This window comes from Lissotriton vulgaris, chromosome 5, assembly GCF_964263255.1.
Source record: "Lissotriton vulgaris chromosome 5, aLisVul1.2, whole genome shotgun sequence".
Classification (NCBI taxonomy): Eukaryota; Metazoa; Chordata; class Amphibia; order Caudata; family Salamandridae; genus Lissotriton; species Lissotriton vulgaris.
Genome location: NC_141693.1, coordinates 79,110,126 through 79,134,260, shown reverse-complemented (window position 1 = coordinate 79,134,260; position 24,135 = coordinate 79,110,126). Strand labels below are relative to the sequence as shown.

Here is a 24,135-nt window from a genome sequence, read left to right as displayed (position 1 = left end):
CTCAAATGAGCAAAAAAGAAGGGCCTTGGCGAATACCGGCAAGTTAGTGAAGTAATATAATAACGCAGGATGACCACCATTTACAGGAGCGCGATTTGGCCCATGACCATGAGGGGAAGCGTGCGATAGAGGCCATCTGTGATTTAATTGCTATAAAGGCCCATATGAGGTTCCCTTCTAGAGATAGATCCTGACACCTATGTAACGAAATACAGACGGTTTATTATTATTATTATTATTATTATTATATTCTTATATAGCGCCAGAATCGACCCCCGAAGGGGTATCTCCGCGCTTGCCTTGGGAACCCGTCCTGGTTTTTCCCTGTGAGATAGCCCCTACAGGGCATCCCCAAGGTGAAAGCCAGGCATCCCGCCGCGCGGGGCCGTTGTGGAGATTAAGCAAGGTTAATGCCCAGAGTTGCAGAGTGTGAACACATGATTAGGTCAGGCACCGAAGCGAGAATTAACGAGTCCATGGACATTTGAGCTCAAGACCCTGCTGCGTCGGGAATTGAACCCTGGTCCCGGGTCTGACCTCTGCTTCAGGGTCTGCCTGCTCTAACCAGTGAGCCACACTTCTCCACCATGGCACTCCAGTTTCATTGACCATCAGTGCCTGGTCAGAGGTAAATGAGTATTGGCACTTTCCCAATTTACTCGCAGGCCCGACACAGAGGCAAAATCAGATATCGTCTTTGCTATAGCATCACATGCCTCTTATGTCTCGGAGATATATCAACAGTTCATTGCATACAGAGAGATCACATGTAAGCCATCTCCTAAGGGAATACCCCATTCTTCTCCGCCCCTACGTAAGGCCTCAGCCAGTGGCTCTATGGCTAACGAAAACTATAGTGGGGACTGCAGGCACCCCTGTCTGGTGCCATGTCCGATGGGGATGGGGATCGAACCTGACATGTAGGGCTGGTCTTGGCTCTGGCAATGGGTAGGGTGTACAATAGTTTAATAAGACACAGAAAGGTGGCGCCCAGGTGATATCTAGACCGGATGGTGAATAGGAACTCCCACTCCAGCGTGCCAAACACTTTCTCCAGTTCGAGGAACCAAACAACCTGAATGTGGCAGTGATTTATTGAGTATTTAGTTACTCGAAAAAAATGCCGCAGATTCAATGATGTGCTACGAGCCAGCAAAAAACCATTTTGGTCCGTGTGTACCAGCCGAGGCACCAGTGGAGCCAGTCGATCCGCTAATATTTTGCCAGTCTGTGCCTGTATTCGTGTCTGTCCTCTGTGTTTAACCTCATGCGCGCTAGCGGTTTTCCCGCTGTGCGCTGAGTTTTTTAAAAACCCACGTTACATGACGAGCTTAGCTCGTCATCAGCGTACGACAGGCGTACCTCGTGACGAGCTGAGCTCGTCATGAGCGTCGAAGGGGTTAACATTGCTAATGAGCGATAAGAGCCCAGCAACTCAGGATTCCTGTCAGGTTTAGTCAGTGACACCAGTAAAGACTCGCACAGTAATGCCGGGACAATGAATGTCTCCAGTGAGCTACTGTATAATGTCAGTAAGTGTGGGGCCAGGACTGATGCATACACCTTGTAGTATTTGGCTGGTAGCCCGTCCGGCCCAGGTGCATTACCCGTGGCTAGTGCTATTGTGACAGTCTGGACCTCTTAAGGCGTTATTGGTTTGTCTAGTTCTGCCATATGTGTCTGGGTCACCACTGGTATGGAGAGGGGGGGCAGAAAGGCCTCCAGTGCCTCAAAATCTGTGTTGATAACTGACTTGTATAATTTGGTATAGTGCTTGGCAAATTCTTGGCGAATTTCCTGCTGGGTGGTCAGTGGGCATCCGGATACAGCATATCGAATATCGAAAAGATCAGATGTTGCATTTGACCCCTGCCTAATTAGTCGTGCCAGCAGGTGGTCTGCTCTGTCCGCTGCCGCATGGGTGCATGCAGTGTGTGCAGCATAGTTCAGGCATCGCAGTCGCTCCATTGCTTCTGTGTGTTCGTGCATCAGTTTATATAACTTATGCCTGTCAGCAAACTTGTGTGTTTTGCTGTTCACCCTATGTGGGAAGGGTATGCCCAGACGTGGGTCCCGTGCTCACTACGCCACTGGAGTCAAGCTATCCTGGCTGAAGACGGCTGATAGCCAGAAACCGGTCCTAGGATTCTTGATTCCGGTCCAGGGAAGACATGGCTTGGCAGTTCGGTCTGGACTGTTCCCATGAGGCACAGGGTCAAGACTGATTTGCATATGGCCATGTCTGAACTGGGGTGGCTTGGTGAGCAAAATAACGATGGATTAAACCCAGATCTGTGACTGGGGTTGAATGTTTTGCCATTGTGCAACATTCCGTCCATCATCTTGTGTGTTTTGCTGTTCACCCTATGTGGGAAGGGTATGCCCAGACGTGGGTCCTGTGCTCACTACGCCACTGGAGTCAAGCTATCCTGGCTGAAGACGGCTGATAGCCAGAAACCGGTCCTAGGATGCTTGATTCCGGTCCAGGGAAGACAAGGCTTGGCAGTTCGGTCTGTACTGTTCCCATGAGGCACAGGGTCAAGACTGATTTGCATATGGCCATGTCTGAACTGGGGTGGCTTGGTGAGCAAAATAACTATGGATTAAACCCAGATCTGTGACTGGGGGTGAATGTTTTGCCATTGTGCTACATTCCGTCCATCAACTTATTTCTTGAGGAAGATATCTTGTGGCCGACCCAAGGGTACACTTAATAGTTATTCAAAGCATTTACAGTACATTTGGTATTATCTTGAACGTCTGATAAACAAAAAAATTAAATAACCAAAAATGCAGCGCAGAGCGCTGTTACCATAACCACGGTCTAGAGCTGCTTCCCATAAAGAGGAGACCAAGGAAATGAAGCCTCCCAGCTGGAAGACGGAACAAATACCCAAACGTCCGGCCAACCAGCGGGACAAGGGTAACAATCCAGATAGTTGACGGAACGCTAAACGTGATGTCTGGCCCGCCAGCCAGTGCATAAACAGGAGCTCAGGAATGAAGGGGAGGCCGAAATAATGGAAAGTCCAAATATTGAAATGTCTGATTCACACGAAGTCAGGACGAATTATCCCAGGACTCTGAGGTTGAGGAAACAGGAATCAGGACAGGCGCAGGGAAAGTCCCAGAACAAACTCGTTATGCTCGTAAACTTGAAACGCGAAGTAACAGGCATCCGAAGAAACATCCCAACGAAGGGGGTGAAGGGACCACGGCGAAACCGGAAGTGAGGAAGACCGGAAGTTTCCAAACAATAGAATGCGAAGCGTGGTGTAATAGGAGAGTCAGGCTTTATGCTTACCTGGCTTCCTCGCGCACACGCGTTCTGAGCCACCATCTTAACCATCTAAAACCCGGCAATCGTGACAGTACACCCTCCCCCCCCACCCCCGAATACCTCCTACAGGTTTGGGTTTATTGGAATGTCTTCTATGTAGAACGTACTAATCTAGGGGCATGCACTTGACTAGCCGGTTCCCAAGTACGTTCTTCTACTCCGTATCCTTTCCAATGTATCAGATATTGTAACCTACGCCTTACTCTGACTGAGTCTACGATTGCCTCTACTTCATACTCTTGCCTCTTCATCATCAATCATTACAGGATCAGGAACATCTGAAAGTCGGGTACCTGGTTCTACTGGTTTCAATAGAGAAACATTAAATACCGGGTGGATCTTTAAGGAGAGGGAAGGTCCAATTTCATTGCCACTGGATTCACCACTTTACTAATCATATAGGGGTCTATATATTTAGGTTTGAATTTGCATGATCCCCTTAGTGTTAGGTTTCTTGTGGACAACCATACTTTCTCTCCTAATTTATATTCAGGCTCTGAACTTCTAACTCCATCTGCTCCCTTCTTGTACCTGGCTTTGGCCTGCTCCAAATTTCCCTGTATAATCTTGTGTGTGGTCTGTATTTATTGAACTATCTCAACTACAGCAGGTGTGGCACAGGATGAGTAATTAGGTCGGGGTAAAGTTCGTGGGTGAAATCGGTATGTACTGTAATAGGGTGTGTAAGAAGTGGAGAAATGATAACTGTTGTTGAAAGAAATTTCAGCTAGCCAAACCAATTCGTCCCATTCGGTAAGGGAGTGTAAAACCTGACATATAATGTATTGTTCAAAACTTTGGTTCCCCCTTTCCGTTTGCCCATCTGTTTGAGGATGGTGACTGGAGGATAACCGGACATCGATTTGGAGCAAGGCACATAAACCCCTCCAGAATTCGGAAATGAATTGGGCTTCCCTATCAGAAACCAAAACCGATCGAAGCCCATGCAGCCTGACCACCTGTTGCAGGAAAATTGATGCCAATGTCTGTGACATAGGGAGACTTGTCAAAGGAATAAATTGAGCCACCTTTGTGAACATGTCCACTACCACTAGGAGTGTGGTGTTTCCTTTTGATGTACGGGGTAGTTCAACAATGAAATCTAAAGGTACCGTATGCCAAGGTCATGGGGGCGTAGGTAAAGGTCGTAATAGTCCAACAGGACTTTGATGAGAGGCCTTTCCCTGAGCGCAAACGGAACATGTCTGTACATACTCTTTGACTGAACCTTCACTCCTGAGGCACAGCCGGGAGCTTTTTAAAAACTGTCTGTTTTTTACAAATTTGTTTCACTTGCGAGTCACGATTTAAAGTGTGGTGTTGATCTTAAAAGCACTCACTAGCTCTCCTGACGGTCGCTGGCACACCGCGCTGCGGACCCTAGCGCAGCTGCGGCCCTTCGACAAACACCCCTCAGCTGCCGCCATCACCGGCGTGCAAACCGGTCACGCCCCCAGCGAGGCCACGCCCCCGACCTATATCTAGCGCTGACACACGAGCGCTTAGGCAGAACCTTCACTCCTGAGGCACAGCCGGGAGCTTTTTAAAAACTGTCTGTTTTTTTAAAATTTGTTTCACTTGCGAATCACAATTTAAAGTGTGGTGTTGATCTTAAAAGCACTCACTAGCTCTCCTGACGGTCGCTGGCACACCGCGCTGCGGACCCTAGCGCAGCTGCGGCCCTTCGACACACACCCCTCAGCTGCCGCCATCACCGCCGTGCAGACCGGTCACGCCCCCAGCGAGGCCACACCCCCCTAACATCCTCCACCTCCAATATATCATGTGTATGTGGAGGAAGCGCAGCGGACGAGCGCAGCGGGCGCGACGATTGCGCGCCGAAGGCGCGCTTAAGGCAAGCTCGTCTGCGCTCGTCCGCGCCGAGTCCGGGCCTAGGGCCACCCCCCCTACACCCCAAACTGCAATACCTAGACAGTACAGCTCCGCTAACCTCCAAGAACTAAGGCTCCTTCAAAAGAAGTGTAGCCAACATCCGTTTCATGTAGAAAGCCTTCCACATACATGCAACTTGTGTAAATCGATCCTCAAACCCCAGCCACCCTTAGACCAATGCCACGAGTACCGCATGTTCATGCTAAATTGCAGATCCCTGCCCAAACATAAGGACGAATTTGCACTCCTGATGGAAGAACGCATGCCTGACATCGTCTTCCTGACGGAAACTTGGCTCACCTCAGACTCTGACCCGGCCTTGGTCACAGCCCTTCCACCTGGTTTTTTAATCTCCCGCCAAGACCGGCCTAAAGGTAGAGGAGGAGGGCTAGCAATAATCTACAAAGAGCAGTTCCTTTGCCGAGTCATCCCAGGAACCATCCCGGATTGCGAAAGCCTAGCCTTTTGCCTTGAGCTCTCCCCGAATAACTGCTTTTCAGGTACCCTCATCTACCGCCCCCCCCCGGCCCCCCAAAACAATTCCACAACCAACTAGCACGGATTGTGGCCGAACGAGCCGGTACCACTGCTAATTTCACCCTGCTAGGTGATCTTAATTTTCACTTCGACTCTAAAGCAGATCACACAGCAACCCTTATTGTAGATGACCTTGCGGCGTTGCAATTACACCAATCGGTCAGCTCCCATACCCACGCTCAAGGTCACCTGCTGGATCCAGTTTTCAGCAACTATCCTAACCTGAAAACTGGTTTACCACACCCTCTCCCATGGACTGACCATCTACTGGTCCCCCTCTCTTGGTCTACTCCCAGACCCTTAGCCGTCATACCCACTGTAAGAATAGGCAAACCTTGGTCTCGCCTGTCAACCGAGAAATGGACCACTAAATTGGCCAGCAACTTACCACCTCATAATGAGGACCCATGCCGCGCAAACCTGACATACGAAGAATGGATCACCTATTCAATTGACCACTCTCTACCTAAAAGGAAAACCACTACAAAACGTTCCCACAAATCTGCCCCCTGGTATTCAGAATCCCTTAGGACAAAGAAACGCCAGTGCAGGCAAGCTGAAAGGAAATGGCGTCTGGATCCCTCACCAGAATACAAAACTCAATACCGTAAGCTACTTAAAGAGTACAAAGAACAAATCAAGGCCAGCCAAACAGCATATTTCTCTAAAGAAATCATCTCAGCCAAATCTAAACCTAGAGAAATCTTTCACATTGTGAAAAGCCTCACCAAACTACCATCTAGCCTGTGTGAGACCAAGTCCACAGAACACTGCAATAAGATGGCAGATTTCTTCCTTCAAAAAATAACTAACATCTATGAATCCTTCCCTTCCGTGGCTAGCACCCTCTCCCCCCCCCCCCCCCCCCCCCACCCTGAGCAACTCTAACCCGACACCCCTTTCCTCTCAGCCTCTTCCCACACTGGACCACTTCACCCCCCTCAACCTTACGACTCTGGAGTCCATGGTACGGAAAGTCAAATCAGGGTCTCCTGACGACCCAGCCCCGCCAGACATCATTATGTCAGCTTCCGAAATCACCCAGCCCATCATAATGGACCTCCTTAATTCTTCCATCACTACCGGCATAGTCCCACCGGAATGGAAACAAGCCATGGTTTGAGCTTTATTAAAGAAACCGAGCCTAGATCCCTCAGACCTCAGTAACTATCGGCCCATCTCTCTACTACCCTGGCTGAGCAAAATGCTGGAGAGACATATCAACAGCCAGCTGGTCAACTACCTAGAAAACCATCACTTACTGGATCCCACTCAAACAGGCTTCAGACCAAAACATGGCACCGAAACCGCGCTCCTCGTGGTCACCGAGGAATCTAGAACCATCCTGGATCAAGGAGGATCAGTGGCAGTGATCCTCCTTGATTTTAAGCGCGGCTTTCGACACGGTCAGCCATGACATACTGCTGAACCGCATGTCGAACATCGGCATAAAAGACAAAGCATGGTCTTGGTTTGAATCCTTTCTGAAGGACAGATCCTTCCGAGTATTTGACGGAGAATCTTCATCTACCAGCAGACCATTAAGATGTGGAGTACCACAGGGCTCCTCATTAAGCCCAGCACTCTTTAACATCTATATGAGGCCTCTGGCTGAGGTTGTTCGTCAGTTTGGAGTTAAAATCATCTCCTACGCTGACGACACTCAGCTGGTGGTCTCATTGGCGCAGGAAGCTAACCTGACTACTAGGGGAGGGCTCAAGAAATGCCTAGAGGAGGTTAAGAGCTGGATGTCCTCCTCCTCACTCAAAATGAACGGGGATAAAACAGAGCTAATGCTCCTGGGCCCTGCCAACCCTAACTCCTTCAGTACTCTATGGCCATCCTGCTTGGGTTTTCCCCCAGCCCCCAAGGACAACATCAAGAGCCTTGGGGTATGGCTGGACAGATCTGTCTTTTGGCACCCAAGCCACCAAACTTGCAGCTACCTGTTTCGGCCTCCTTAGGATGCTAAGGAAGGTTCTCCATCTTCTACCTATGGAGGCAAAACAGGTAGCCATCCAGGGCCTTATCCAGTCCCGACTGGATTTTAACAACGCCCTTTACCTCGCTGCCCCAGAATATACGCTGCGGAGACTACAAACGGTGCAGAACTGCACCGCCCGCACACTACTTCAGATCCCTCGGCGTCAATCTGTCAAAACCGGGCTGATTAAATTACATTGGCTACCTATCCGCCAAAGAATACAATTCAAAGCCCTATGCATCGCGCACCAGGCCTTCTGGAAAACGGGCCCCCTCCTCACCCTCAACCTAGTCTCGCACTACCAACCTACTAGGAATCTCCGATCAAACCCGACGTATATGGCCACAATACCCAGAATAAAGAAATCCAGAACCGGCGGTAGGACCTTCGCTCACAATGCTTCCAAACTATGGAACACCCTGCCCCTTCATCTGAGAGCCAACCCCAATCTCTCCTCATTCAGGAAACAGCTTAAAACATTCCTCTTCAACTGCCCTCAGTAAATCCCCCGGTCACCCCTCTCGATCTGATGGTTCTTAGCGCTTGGACGGCCCCGGGCAGCAATCGCGCTCTACAAATCAACATACAATACAATACAATACAATACGATGTCCTTTCCCATAGTAGGCCACCAGAAATACCTCCGTATATTTTCATACGTCTTTTTGTAACCTGGATGTCCTGAGAGAGGATGTGAATGACACCACTCCATAGCTTGGACTATCCCTCCTTGAGCATACATGTAATCCTGAATTTTGGTAATATCCTGTGTGCCTACTAATTGTTGTAAGTCTATGGATCGCTATGCTTCTTTCACCCGGGCTAAAAACTCCTCTTAAGAACACAATGCTCCTATTATCTTTTCCCTGGCTATGATAGGGGGTGGTTCTTCTAGGACTTCCATTGAACCAAATCCTAAACGGGATAAAGCCTCTGCCTTTCTGTTCTTTCTGCCGGCCTGGAATTGTATCTTAAAATCATAGTCACTAAAAAACTGGGTCCATCTCAATTGTCTCATGAATAGTGCTCTTGCGGATTTCAAGAACTGCAAGTTCCTGTGATCGGTTTATTTTATTTTCAAGGTTTTATATAGCGCGAACAAGATCCTTACAGATATCAGAGCGCTTTACATATAATGAGAAGACAAAAACAATGAAATACAGGGGAAAGAGAAACAGTTAAATAGTATTTACACAGTTTTATGTTCAAGTGAATTTAGCCAGGAGGATCAATTTGACTTCCTTTTTGAACGATGCAGTGGATGAGAAGTCTTATTTCTGGAGGGAGGGCATTCCAAATCCTGGGGGCCATCCCTGAGAAGGAGCATTTGTATGTTTTTGTCTTGTGGAATTTTTGTGGTTTCAGGAGGAGAGTTTGTGCGCTTCTTGTTGTTCTTGAACCTCCTGAGATTGTCAATTTCTGTGCGATGTAACTAGGCAAATTGTGGTGTAAGGCCTTATGAGTAATGCACGCAATTTTCAGGTGTATTCTGTCTTCAGTTCGGAGATTTTAAGTCGGGGGAGATGTGTGAGCGTTTTTTTGATCCAGTGATGAGTCATGAGTCTTGCTGCAGCATTGATAGAAGCTCTTAGTGGTGCGGTTGTAGATAGGGGGGATGCCTCGGAGTGTGGTGCTTTCATAATCGATCCGAGGGACAACTAGCTCTTGGACCGCAGTTCGGAAGTCGTTGGCTGGGAGGAAGGGTTTTTGTTGCATTGTTGATATGTCGTTGCATATTGAGATTGGAGTCCAGGGTTATACCTAAAGATTTTGCTGAGTCTACGATGATGGATTGGACGTTGAATGCATTGAGGTGTTTAAGCCAATCCTGAGCGATGTGGCTTTTGGCGGGGGGAGCTATTAGTAAGAACTCCGTTTTTAGAGCATTAAGTTTGAGAAGGTTCTCTGCCAACCATGTCTGTGTTTCCTTAAGAATTGAGTTGAGAAGTTTGATGTCTTCAGGGGATTGAAGTTTGAGGTAGAGTTTGGTGTTGTCAGCTTACATGTGGAATTGCACATTAGAGACATGAAGCAGTACGGTGTGTGGCTCCATGACTAGATTGAAAAGTGTAGGGGATAAGGCTGATCCTTGCGGGACACCTAGTGTTACTGGGTTAGGGCTGGAAAAAGTGTTGTTGATTTTGAATTTCTGAGTCCGATTGTGGAGGAAGGAGGTGAACCATTTGAGTACTGTTTCCGAAAGACCCATACTGGTGCTCAGCAGATCGAGTAAGTTCTCGTGTTTGGGCCGTGTCGAATGCTGAAGACTGGTCGAGAAGGATGAGAAGGCAGGTACCATTTTGGTCAAGAATTTGAAGTGCATCATCAATAATGTGAGTCATGGCTGTTTCTGTGCTGTGACCTGCGCAGAAGCTGGATTGGTGTCGGTTGAGGAGGTCAAAGTGATCGATGTGTTTTGTCAGTTGGAGGTGAACACATTTTTCTAACAGTTTGGCTAAAGTAGGGATGTTGGAGATAGGGCGATAGTTATTAAGGTCAGTAGGGTCAGCTGTGGGTTTCTTGAGTATGGGCGATACTTGTCCCACTTTGAGGGAGTCTGGGATGCATCCTTGTTGGAGAGAGCTGTTAATGATTTTGGTCCAGAGTGGTAAAAGCCATGGAATAAGATCCTTTACAGCGTTAGCAGGTAGAGGGTCCAAGAGGTGATTGGAGGGCTTCAGGGTGCTCAGGATCTTGCCTATGGAATCTTCTGTGTAGGTGTCAAAGGATGACCAGGGCGCATTGTTTTTTAGTTTAATGGGGGTTTTGCTGAGGGGGCTAGAGTATAGGTTTAGATCAATGAGGAGATCATTCTTGATGTTGGTTGTTTTTAGATTGAAGAAGGTAGAGAATTCTTCACAGGAAGGTAGGGTGTTGGATGTGTTCAGTAATCGTTGTGGTTCGTCCTTGGATTGCGATTTGATTAGTTCAAAGAGTTTCTTTGGTCGTTTTTTGCTTGGTCAAGTTGAAGGCTAAAGAAGTCGGCCTTTGATCGTTTGATTTTCCTGAAGTAAGCGTTTCTCTTTTTCTTTAGTGCATTGAGGTGAAAAACTGAGGGGGTAGATCTCCAATTACGTTCAGCTAATCTCATAGCTCGTCTGTCATCATTGAGGGGACCGTCGTACCATGGTTTAGGGATTTTGGAAGAGACTCTCTTTAACTGAAGGGGTGCAACTTTGTTGACTATCGTGGTCATTCATTTGAGGTAATGATCGGTGAGCGCCTGAACATCGTTGTTTCCGGTGGGGGGAAGGAGAAGGTTGTAGCTAGGTGATGGTAAGGAGTTGGGATTGAGTTTCTTCAGGTCTCTTTTCCAGGTCTTGGGTTTGGTGGATTGGGCTGCACACAGTTTCACATATTCATTGATGAAGAATGTGATAATGTGGTGTTCAGACCAGTCACAGGGTTGGATTGTATCTAGTTGGGTGGGATCACCTTTGGAGATGATGAGGTCCAGGATAGAGCCTTTGTCGTGAGTGGGGCTGTTGCAGATTTGGGTGAGGTCTAGGGTGTTGAGGAATTTTTGAGACTGTTAACGACCGAGTCATTGTGATCATTCCAGTGAAGATTGAAATCACCAAGGAATATTTATGTAATTTGTCGACCCGAGTTCGTTGTGATCATGTACATGAGGTGTTCAGTGAAGGTGAGGTTGTCTCCTGGTAGGTGGTAAATGATATGTAGAGAGCAAACTGGATTGCCCTCACTGTTGACGTTGAGGCATGTGTGTTCACAAGAGGAAAATGTAGGGGAGATGGCTCGGGTTACTCAGAGGTTACTCCTGTGAATACATGCTATACCACCTCCTGTCCTGCAGGCCCTGTCTAATCTGACCGTGACTGTGTGGTGGGCACCTAACAAGTACTGCCTCCACTCTTCAAAGGCTCTTTTAATTGCTAGTAGTTCTTTGTCTCCTATAGTATAATTGATTTCGGCAGGTGTTAACTTTCGTGAAAAAAAGGCCACTGAATGAAGAATGCCTGTTTTGTGTCTGTCTGAGAAAGGACCCCACCTACTGCCACTTGAGAGGCGTCCGCTTCCACTATAAAGGGATCTGCAGGATTCGGATGCCTCAATATGGGGGCTTGTGTGAATGCTTTTTTGAGTTTACAAAAGGCTTCCTCTGCCTCAGAAGTCCAAAGAAAAGTCTGTCCCTTTCGCAACAATTTAGTGATTGGAGAAGCCAATCAGAAAAATTATGGATAAACCTTCTGTAAAAATTGGCAAAGTCAAGGAAGCTCTGGATTTCTTTTACATTCTGTGGGGCCTGCCAACGATGGATGGCTGCTACCTTTTGAGGGTCCATACTAAGTACTTGCGGGGAAATGATAAATCCCAAAAAGGCAACCTTTTGTGTATGAAATTGGCACTTCTCTAGCTTGCAATGAAGCTTATTCTCTCTCAATCGTTCAAGCTCATTTCTCACATGTATTTCATGTTCCTTCATAGACGAAGAGTAGATCAATAGATAATCAATGTAAGCTATGACATATTCCTCTAGCATGTCTTTGAGGACCTCATGTACAAAAAACTGGAAGGCCAAAGGGGCATTACATAGCCCAAAGGGCATCACTAGATATTCGTACAATCCGAATGTGGTGCAGAAGGCTGTTTTCCACTCCTCTCCCTCCTTGATGCGCACAAGGTGATATGCCCCACGAAGGTCTCATTTCATAAACACCATAGCATTCTTTACTCGATCTAGGAGGGAGGAAATCAGTGGCAATGGGTACCTGTTTTTTATGGTTATGGAATTCAACGCCCTAAATTCGATACAACATCTGAGACCTCCCTCTCTCTTTGGAATGAAAAAAAGAGAAGAGGAACCTTGTGACCTAAAGGGCCGGATAAATCCTATCTTTAACATGTTGTCCAAATATTCTCATAGGTAGACATTCTCTTTCTCTAAGAGAATATACCCTGCTACACGGGATGTGAGCTCCTGCCTGTAAATCTATCCTACAGTCATATATTCTATGTGGGGGAAGGCTAGTGGTTCCTCCTCATCAAATATGGACCAAAGATCTTTATAAACAAGAGGCAGGGATTCTTCGCCTGAGATAGCAAAAACAACTTGATCCAAAATGTGATCTGAGGTACAAGGAATATGCTTATTACAAGAACCCGATCTAAATTCAAGTGTCAGTTTTTTCCAATCAATATGCGGGTTATGTAACCATAACCAAGGTAATCCTAATATCACCGGAAACTGAGGGGATTGTATAAAATAGAATTCCAAGGTTTCAATATGTTTCTGCTCTACAATCACTTGCAGAGGAATGGTAGTATGGGTAATGGGGCCCGATTTCAAGTAGTGACTTCTTCCCAAACTGTTTTAGGCACTCGATTAATATTGTATTTCTTTGCCCATTGATCATCCATAAAATTGCCTGAAGCACCTGAGTCTAACATTACTCTGACTTGCAGCGTTTGTTGTTCCCATGACAATCGGGAGGTCACATAGAAATGACATGTCTGACTAGCAATTAGCTCTAAAGAGGAGACCATTAATTCAGAGTTACCCGAAACCCTCGTCTCATAGGGTCTCAGGCTTCCTAGTTTTCCGACGACTTAAATTGTCGGGGTTTTAGGGGACATTCTCTAAGGAAATGGCCCTGTTTCCAGCAATATAGACACAACTTGTTGTCTCTTCTCCTCTGTTTTTCTTCGTTTCTCAGTGGTCCCTTTAAACTCCCTATCTGCATGGGTTCTGTCTCATCTGCTACCTTCTCTGGTTCAGGTTACTTTTCTCGATACGTTACCCACTTACTCTCTGATTCGCCCCTCTCTCTTTTTTTCGCTCATTTATTAGATGATCTAGTTTAACCACCAAATCTATTAACGCAGGACATGATTCAGGGGGATCAACTACTTGTGCCAAGGCGTCTTTTAGATCATCTTTCAACCCTTTTTAAAACAAGGCACTACGCTTTTCCTCAGGCCACCCTGCCTCTGCCACTAACCTGTGAAATGTGGAGATATAAGTTGTTAAATCTTTAGTCCCCTGTTTTAGGTTTAACAATACCTGTGTCAGCTGAGTGTGTATAGGTGTGTCTATCAAACAACTTTCTTAGTTCAGTTCTAAATGCGTTGTAATCACGCAACAAGGGGTCATCTCTTTCTCTCAACGGTATGGTCCTATTAGCAGCGGAACCCCCTAGGTAGGAGATAACAAAGGCCACCTTAACTTGGTCTGTGGGAAAACATGCAGCCTTACACATAAAGTGCAACTGGCATTGACTGATAAAAGCAGCAAATGTCTCCGAAGAATCGTTCAGGAGGGGCCAATGGTACAGATTGAGAGGTAGAGACCTGTATTACCAGGCTTGGTGAGCCGGAGCCTGGACCTGGACTACCTACATTTACCTCTGCCCTTCTCTCCCTCTGTAATGCATCTACTCTAGCTGATAGAGACTGGGTTTCTACTTGTCAATTTCCTATCATATGAGCCAGGTCAGCTAATATCACCTGGTTCAACTCCATGGCGCTCAGGCAGAAAGTACTCCTTTCTTTTTGGGCTTCGCGTTCTGTCAGGATTCCCTCTGGTTTCTGCAAGAGTGCCACGGAACCTAAGCCAGGTCCACGACCTCCCTCAAATCACCTATTGAGAATGGCGATTGCCATTCAACAATGGTAATCCAGGGGAAGAAGGGAAACAAAACAAGGAAAATAGGGAAGAGATCCCTCGACATGTACAGGCTCCACAGGACTTCAAAATGGCTGAAAAGATAGGGTAACAGGTTAACAGACAGTCTACATACTATATGACCTGTATTTAAGATATCTTATCTGTATTACCTTATTGCTTCCCTTCTATAACCTAGAACTGAAGGAATGGCTGTTGAAAATGCTCAATTGTCAAACTGTGTAAATAAAGAAACAAAGCTGTGAGTGCATCTAATATCTTGCCCTTTGAATATAAAATCAATGTGACAAAATAAATGACCCACCTACCAACATAAATATCAGGCAAACACTTATTTCTTTAGGAAGATATCCTGTGGCCGACCCAAGGGTACAACTAATAGTTATTCAAAGCCTTTACAGTTCATTTGGCATGCTCTTGAACGTCTGATAAACGAAAATAATTAAATAACGAAAAATGCAGCGCAGAGACGCTGTTACCGTAACCATGGTCTAGAGCTGCTTCCCATAAAGAGGAGACCGGGGGAATGAAGCCTCCCTGCTGGAAGATGGAACAAATACCCAAATGTCCGGCCAACCAGCAGGACAATGGTAACAATCCGGCTAGTTGACAGAACGCTGAACGTGATATCCGGCCCGCCAGCCAGTGCATTAACAGGAGCTCAGGAATGAAGGGGAGGCGGGAATACTGGAAAGTCCAAATATTGAAATGTCCGATCCACACGAAGTCAGGATGAATTATCCCAGGACTCTGAGTTTGAGGAAACGGGAATCGGGAGAGGCGCAGGGAAAGTCCCAGAACAAACTCCTTATGCTCGTAAACTTGAAACGCGAAGGAACAGGCATCTGAAGAAACGTCCCGCCGAAGGGGGTGAAGGTACCACAGCGAAACCGGAAGTGAGGAAGACCGGAAGTTTCCAAACACTAGAACGCAAAGCGCGGTGTAATAGGAGAGTCAGGCTTTATGCTTGCCTGGCTTCCTCGCGCACGCACGTTTTGAGCCACCATCTTGACCATCTAAAACTTGGCAATCGTGACACTGATTTGCATATGGCCATGTCTGAACTGGGGTGGCTTGGTGAGCAAAATAACGATGGATTAAACACAGATCTGTGACTGAGGGTGAATGTTTTGCCATTGTGCAACATTCTGTCCATCATCTTGTGTGTTTTGCTGTCAGAAGGGTTCAGCACCACATCTGACTCTAGGTGGAGAAGCGAGTTTTCGAGGCGCGTCACTTCTCGATACAGTTATCGACAAATGCCCCAACTGAGGCTTAAGCATTGTCCTCTCACTACCGTTTTAAATGCTTCCCACTCTGTACCCTTATCAGCTACCAAGCGTGTGTTTTTTCAAAGAAAGTGTCAATAGTTACGCCTAGTGATGTTCTGAAGGGCGGGTACTCCAGTGCCGCCGACTGTCGGTGCCATAGGTGCCTGACCTGTCCATCCAGTTCCCGCTGAAATACTAATGTCCTTATCAAGTAGAAGTAAGTGCCAGTGATGAAGCAAATTTGCCCGGTGCAGGAATTCTGGCCTAGTCCTCCCAGATCTGAAAAGGTCTAAATAGGTGACAATAATCACCAAGTAAGGAGGAGGAATTCTTGTCCATTCAGTTCCCCAATTCTATATTCCAGATAATCAAGTGAGAGAATGGACATTTGTAACTACGTTACAGTAGGTTAGTTAGATCACCCTCATAAACGCTATGTTAATTGTGCGGTTTATATCGTTTTTCCGCCCCACATATGCGTTATGGCATTTATCATTGGGTGTTCCAAATTTGTGCTGTTTGCCAGCCTCAAGCCTGAGGCAACCTCTAGTGCAGCGTAATATATATATATATATATATATATCCCCAAGAAAAGATTGTATTCATAAGAGCAAACCTTCACCTGGTTGAAACTTTAATTGCCATAGGGTGAAGTTGTTATTAAAACCAAAGGGTATAATTTCAGATCGTATTACTAGATCTCATTATATCACTTTAAAGAGAGTCAACATGTTTCTGCCCCATCTCGCCCAGATAGGTCTAAGAAGCATTCGTCAGGAAAAACAATACAAAATAAAAATGCTTTACTCACACAATTTGTGAAGTACTACGTGGTTTTTTTTTGTATTGCCACTACATTAACCTTTACTTTGAAGTGCGCTTCCAGTTTTCTTAGTGTATTCAAACACATCTCCACCTGTTTCCTCTTTCGACAGTTCATCTTCCACTACTCTCCCAGTTATATCCTCATAAACTTTTCTACCCTGTATTTACATCTCCACCTGTTTCCTCTTTCGACAGTTCATCTTCCACTACTCTCCCAGTTATATCCTCATAAACTTTTCTACCCTGTATTCCTAAATTGTGCAGCAAAATGTGTTGTTTTCTTACATTTGAAAAATTCCTACCCCCTATGGCAATAAGGTATGACTTGAAAATGCCTTCCCATCTTCTCCAGGGTATGTCGGGTTCACCCTCTTCATTCAACAAGCACTGGCGTTGCCAATAGGTCTCGCTGTAGGAAAGTTGGAGCTATTACAATTGCAAATAACAATGCCTTTTATTTTTATTTTGCATGTTAAAAACATAAAGGGCTTTGTCATTTACAAAACCAATATCTCCAACTTTCCTACTGCGAGACCTATTGTGCACTGCACAGTGTGTGTGAAAGTGGCACTGCGTGGGTGTGAGTGGCTTTGAGTGAGTGTCGTTGCGTGGGTGAGTGGCGTTGCATGTGTGAGTGTTGTTGCATGGGTGAGTGGCGTTGCGTGTGTGAGTGGCGTTGCGTGTGTGAGTGGAGTTGCGTGTGTGATTGGCATTGCATGGGTGAGTGGCGTTGCGTGTGTGAGAGTGGGCTTGCGTGGGTGTGAGTGGCGTTGTGTGTCTGAAAGTGGTGCTGTGTGGGTAAAAGTGGCACTGCGTGGGTGTGAGTGGTGTTGCGTGTGTGAGTGGTGTTGCGTGTGTGAGTGGTGTTGCGTGTGTGAGTGGCGTTGCGTGCGTGATTGGCGTTGCGTGCGTGATTGGCGTTGCATGGTTGAGTGGCGTTGCATGGTTGAGTGGCGTTGCATGGTTGAGTGGCGTTGCATGGTTGAGTGGCGTTGCATGGTTGAGTGGCGTTGCATGGTTGAGTGGCGTTGCATGGTTGAGTGGCGTTGCATGGTTGAGTGGCGTTGCATGTGTGAGTGGCGTTGCATGTGTGAGTGGCGTTGCATGTGTGAGTGGCGTTGCATGTGTGAGTGGCGTTGCATGGTTGAGTGGCGTTGCATGGTTGAGTGGCGTTGCATGGTTGAGTGGCGTTGCATGGTTGAGTGGCGTTGCATGGTTGAGTGGCGTTGCATGTGTGAGTGGCGTTGCATGTGTGAGTGGCGTTGCATGTGTGAGTGGCGTTGCATGTGTGAGTGGCGTTGCATGTGTGAGTGGCGTTGCGTGTGTGAGTGGCGTTGCGTGTGTGAGTGGCGTTGCATGTGTGAGTGGCGTTGCGTAGTTGAGTGGCGTTGCATGTGTGAGTGGCGTTGCATGTGTGAGTGGCGTTGCATGTGTGAGTGGCGTTGCATGTGTGAGTGGCGTTGCATGGTTGAGTGGCGTTGCGTGTGTGAGTGGCGTTGCGTGTGTGAGTGGCGTTGCGTGTGTGAGTGGCGTTGCGTGTGTGAGTGGCGTTGCGTGTGTGAGTGGCGTTGCGTGTGTGAGTGGCGTTGCATGTGTGAGTGGCGTTGCGTGGTTGAGTGGCGTTGCATGTGTGAGTGGCGTTGCGTGGTTGAGTGGCGTTGAGTGGCGTTGCGTGGTTGAGTGGCGTTGCGTGGTTGAGTGGCGTTGAGTGGCGTTGCATGGTTGAGTGGCGTTGCATGGTTGAGTGGCGTTGCATGGTTGAGTGGCATTGCATGTGCGAGTGGCGTTGCATGTGCGAGTGGCGTTGCATGTGCGAGTGGCGTTGCATGTGTGAGTGGCGTTGCGTGTGTGAGTGGCGTTGCGTGTGTGAGTGGCGTTGCATGTGTGAGTGGCGTTGCATGTGTGAGTGGCGTTGCATGGTTGAGTGGCGTTGCATGGTTGAGTGGCGTTGCATGGTTGAGTGGCGTTGCGTGGTTGAGTGGCGTTGCGTGGTTGAGTGGTGTTGAGTGGCGTTGCATGGTTGAGTGGCGTTGCATGTGTGAGTGGCGTTGCATGTGTGAGTGGCGTTGCATGTGTGAGTGGCGTTGCATGTGTGAGTGGCGTTGCATGTGTGAGTTGCGTTGCGTGGTTGAGTGGCGTTGCGTGGTTGATTGGCGTTGCATGTGTGATTGGCGTTGCATGTGTGAGTGGCGTTGCGTGTGTGAGTGGCGTTGCGTGGTTGAGTGGCGTTGCGTGGTTGAGTGGCGTTGAGTGGCGTTGCGTGGTTGAGTGGCGTTGCGTGGTTGAGTGGCGTTGAGTGGCGTTGCATGGTTGTGGCGTTGCGTGTGTGAGTGGCGTTGCGTGTGTGAGTGGCGTTGCGTGTGTGAGTGGCGTTGCATGTGTGAGTGGCGTTGCATGTGTGAGTGGCGTTGAGTGGCGTTGCGTGGTTGAGTGGCGTTGCGTGGTTGAGTGGCGTTGAGTGGCGTTGCATGGTTGAGTGGCGTTGCATGGTTGAGTGGCGTTGCATGGTTGAGTGGCGTTGAGTGGCGTTGCATGGTTGAGTGGCGTTGCATGGTTGAGTGGCGTTGCATGGTTGAGTGGCGTTGCATGGTTGAGTGGCGTTGCATGTGCGAGTGGCGTTGCGTGTGTGAGTGGCGTTGCGTGTGTGAGTGGCGTTGCGTGTGTGAGTGGCGTTGCATGTGTGAGTGGCGTTGCATGGTTGAGTGGCGTTGCATGGTTGAGTGGCGTTGCATGGTTGAGTGGCGTTGCGTTGTTGCGTGGTTGAGTGGCGTTGCATGGTTGAGTGGCGTTGCATGGTTGAGTGGCGTTGCATGGTTGAGTGGCGTTGCATGGTTGAGTGGCGTTGAGTGGCGTTGCATGGTTGAGTGGCGTTGCATGGTTGAGTGGCGTTGCATGGTTGAGTGGCGTTGCATGGTTGAGTGGCGTTGCATGGTTGAGTGGCGTTGCATGTGTGATTGGCGTTGCATGTGTGATTGGCGTTGCATGGTTGAGTGGCGTTGCATGTGCGAGTGGCGTTGCATGTGTGAGTGGCGTTGCGTGTGTGAGTGGCGTTGCGTGTGTGAGTGGCGTTGCGTGTGTGAGTGGCGTTGCGTGTGTGAGTGGCGTTGCATGTGTGAGTGGCGTTGCATGGTTGAGTGGCGTTGCATGGTTGAGTGGCGTTGCATGGTTGAGTGGCGTTGCGTTGTTGCGTGGTTGAGTGGCGTTGCATGTGTCAGAGGCTAAATGTAGCACAGGGATTCGAAATAGAAAGGGGACTACGAGTGCTTTTCTAGGCGTTTCGTTCGTAAAAATGTATCTACTTTATTTAAGAGATAGAGATGTAAAAAATAGTATCTCTACAATTATCGATGTTTTTAGTGATAATTTGTTTTGGGGAAGAGACACGTGTATTTTTAGAAGAGTGATCGGTGTAATTTTACAAAAATGGATAACGATTTCACAATTCTTCAGGTCGATTCCAAATGTCTTTAAATAGTCCGTAATTTTACGGGACTGTTATAGAGTTACTCAATGAGTATCTATGAGTTGTAACACAGTCTCATAGTGTCCATTTCATGGACACTAAAGATGGACTATACAAATCCATCACACTTTCTATTGTAGACAGGGGAAGTTTCTACCTACTATAACTCTCTGTTCTTAGACAGAGATATCAAATGTAGTGCATATAGTATTATTTTGACAAGGGGAACTGTTCTGTGTAGTTTCTTCTACTTTATGCAAATTGGTGCAAAGGTATATTGTCATTCAGTCCGTCTAGGTGTGTTTTAAGCCGATTTACCCATCTTTGCTCCTTTTCGAACAGTATCCTTTCTGCATTTGAGGTTTTGTCATAGAGCATCTAGTAACACGATCTGCAATTATACCCTTTGGTTTTAATAACAGCTTCACCCTATGGCAATTAAAGTTTCAACCAGGTGAAGGTTTGCTCTTATGAATACAATCTTTTCTTGGGGGTGTCTATATATCTCTGGACACTACTACGCTGCACCAGAGGTTGCCTCAGGCTTGAGGCAGGCATACAGCACGAATTTGGAACACCCAATGGTAAATGCCATAATGCATATGTGGGGCGGAAAAACAATATAACCCGCACAATTAACATTTCGTTTATGAGGGTGATCTAACTAACCTACTGTAACGTAGTTACAAGTGTCCATTCTCTCACTTGATTATCCTAAATAGATGACACCCTTATCTGTGTCCTTGTTTGTGATACTTGGGGCTAGTACTTAGTGTCTTGATTTGATAAGCTGATACTTACAATCTGGATATGTACAACTGATACTTACAATCTGAATGTGTGTGGCTGGTACTGACAGTCTGGTCATGTATGTTTGGTACTGTAATGATATTTTTTGTAAGTAAGACCGCACTCTACAGATCTACACCTATTTCTTGCACTCTCATCTCTGCAGGTAAAACTTCAAGAGTGGCTGCGTCTTCTGAAGAAAGAGGAGGAATATATTCTCGAGTCTAAAGTCAAGGACGAGGAACAATTTAGAACCATCAGAGTGAGTGGCTGCAGTGAATTCTCTGGATCTATGTGTCTGTATTTGTCCATGTACTTGTGTGTACCTCTCAAAGTTCAAGGCACACAAACGCCGATGAGAGCCCTGCAGACAAGGTTGTGATACCGTTATCTCCTGAAGCATTCTCAGCTGTATTTTACTGACCCTCGCAGCCTAGAAGCGCTTTGCTCGCAGCCTAGAAGCGCTTATCTCCTGAAGCATTCTCAGCTGTATTTTACTGACCCTCGCAGCCTAGAAGCGCTTTGCTCGCAGCCTAGAAGCGCTTATCTCCTGAAGCATTCTCAGCTGTATTTTACTGACCCTCGCAGCCTAGAAGCGCTTTGCTCGCGCAGCGCCGCTCGATTTAATTTAATTAATTAATTATCAGCGCAGCCTAGAAGCGCTTTGCTCGCGCAGCGCCGCTCGATTTAATTTAATTAATTAATTATCAGCGCAACCTTGCTGAGATCGGCTGAAATCATATTGCTACACTGAGGCTGGTGTGTTTACCTACAATTAGCCTGCACACTCAGCGCTGTTACGAATTTGCTGCCCCTGTCTCTATTAGCCTTTGACCCTCCATTTTGTTGTTTGTTTCCCCTGGTCCGCCCCTCCTCCCGTCACCGCCTCCCAGCTGCTGCCCCTCCCACGCTCCGCCCCCTCCACTATCCATTTATGACCAATGTCCCAACGTGCAGCGTCCACGCGCAGCGACCGCGCCCAACCCGCGCCGAAGGTGCGCCAAAGGTAAGCCCGTCTACGCCCGTCCGCGCCTGGACCGCGCCCAGCGCCAGTCCCCCTGGTCCTCGTACCTCCCACCTCCCCCGCATTACTTACGATGCCACCACCCTCCTAGCTCTTAACCCCGGCCGACTCCCCCACTGCATCCAAGCCACTCCTGGACACACCCATGGTCCCTTCTCCTGCAAGTTCGACGGCAGCGATATCAACTCTTCACCCACGGACACAAACCAGATATCTGACTCCATCTACCTAAAATGCATCCTGCTCAACACCCGCTCAGTCCACAGACACGCCATCGAACTTTGGAATCTACTAGACACCATCTCTCCCGACGTCGCCTTCCTGACAGAAACATGGATGAACGCCTCATCAGCCCCTGACATCACCATTGCCATCCCGGAAGGATACAAGATCATCCGTAAGGATCGCACCGACCAAACAGGAGGAGGCATCGCTATCATCCATAAGAACTCCATCCGCATCTCAACCAGCTCAGACGTCAACCTCGCTAGCGCCGAACACCTTCACTTCCAGATCCACACCGACCCCAAGACCACACTCAGAGGCACTCTCATCTACAGGCCTCCAGGACCCCGTGCAAAATTCAGCGACGTTATCACTGACTTCATCACCCCACACGCCCTCGCCTCCGAGGAATACATCTTACTGGGAGACCTCAATTTTCACCTGGAAAAGAGCAACGACAGCAACACCACCTCCCTTCGGGACAATCTCGCCAACCTCGGACTCAAACAACTTGTCTCTACGCCCACCCACATCGCAGGTCACACACTGGACCCCATCTTCACCTCCAGCAAACATGTCTCCTTCAGTCACACCACTACCCTCCAGTGGACGGACCACAGCTGCGTACACTTTTTCTACAATAAAACCACCACTCACAACCGACCTCAACCTATTCTACGAAGAAACTGGAACAAAATCACCATCGACCAGATCTCCTCATCGCTTCTTCAAAACCCACCTGCCCACTCCTCAAACCCCGACCAAGCAGCGTTTAACCTCACCCAATGGCTATCCAACAGCGCCAACATCCTAGCACCGCCGAAAAAACGTCAAATTAAACTTGGCAGCAAAAACGCCTCCTGGTTCAATGATGATCTTAAGAAATCCAAGAAACTCTGCCGCTCCCTCGAGAAGGCCTGGAAAAAAGACCCAAACACCAACACCAGGGACGCCTTCAAAAACGCCACCCGCATACACCACCAACTGATCCGGACTGCCAAGAAAGCCGCACTCAAAGACCGACTAGACAACAACGCCCACAACAGCAAGGAACTATTCAACATCGTCAAAGAATTCACCAACCCCTCAGCCAACTCCAACGACATCACCCCCTCTCAAGCCCTCTGCGACTCCCTAGCCTCGTTCTTCCACAACAAAATTGCAGACATCCACAACAGCTTCGACATCCAACCCGGAGACCATCCCACCCAATCTTCTGCCGTATCTGCACCCCCCTCGAACATCCTTAACGACTGGAACCCAATCTCCACCGAGGACACCATCCGCCTGATGAACTCCATCCACTCAGGATCCCCCACAGACCCATGTCCTCACCACATTTTGAACAAAGCAGACTCCATCATAGCACCACACCTCCGAGACGTCATCAACTGCTCCCTCAACTCCGCCACCTTCCCGGAAAGCTGGAAACACGCCGAACTCAGCGCCCTTCTGAAAAAACCCACAGCAGACCCCACCGAACTCAAGAACTACCGCCCCATCTCCTCCTTCCATTCCCGGCCAAAGTCATTGAGAAAGCCGTCAATAACCAGCTCGCCGCCTTCCTCGAAAGCAACAAATCCCTCGACTCCTCACAGTCCGGCTTCCGAGCCAAACACAGCACGGAGACCGCTCTCATCGCAGCAACAGACGACATTCGAACTCTACTAGACAACGGAGACACAGTCGCCCTCATCCTCCTCGACCTCTCCGCAGCCTTCGATACAGTCTGCCATAGCACTCTTCTACAGCGCCTCAAAAACATCGGGATCCAAGGAAAAGCACTGGAATGGATCACCTCATTCCTCACCGGAAGAACCCAGAGAGTCCGCCTCCCACCATTCAAATCCGAGGCCACTGAAGTCATCTGCGGCGTACCTCAAGGCTCCTCACTCAGCCCCACCCTCTTCAACGTATACATGAGCCCCCTCGCGACCATCGCTCGCCAACACAACCTCAACATCATCTCCTACGCAGATGACACCCAACTGATCCTTTCACTCACCAAAGACCCCAACACCGCCAAAACCAACCTACATGAAGGTATGAAAGAAGTAGCAGAGTGGATGAAGCACAGCCGTCTGAAACTGAACTCAGACAAAACAGAAGTCCTTATCTTAGGCACCTCCCCCTCCGCT

At 48.0% G+C, this 24,135-nt stretch overlaps 1 protein-coding gene across 2 annotated transcripts in view; it reads left to right on the top strand.

Annotated features, from left to right (window-relative positions):
* LOC147710243 (E3 ubiquitin-protein ligase TRIM39-like) overlaps positions 1 to 24,135 on the top strand; it is a 139,224-nt gene that overhangs the window by 26,430 nt on the left and 88,659 nt on the right. For both annotated transcript variants that reach the window (XM_086920916.1, XM_086920917.1), the window contains exon 2: positions 20,915 to 21,010. In XM_086920916.1, the coding sequence (XP_086777042.1) occupies positions 20,915 to 21,010 (96 nt within the window). The remainder of the gene's footprint in view (positions 1 to 20,914; positions 21,011 to 24,135) is intronic.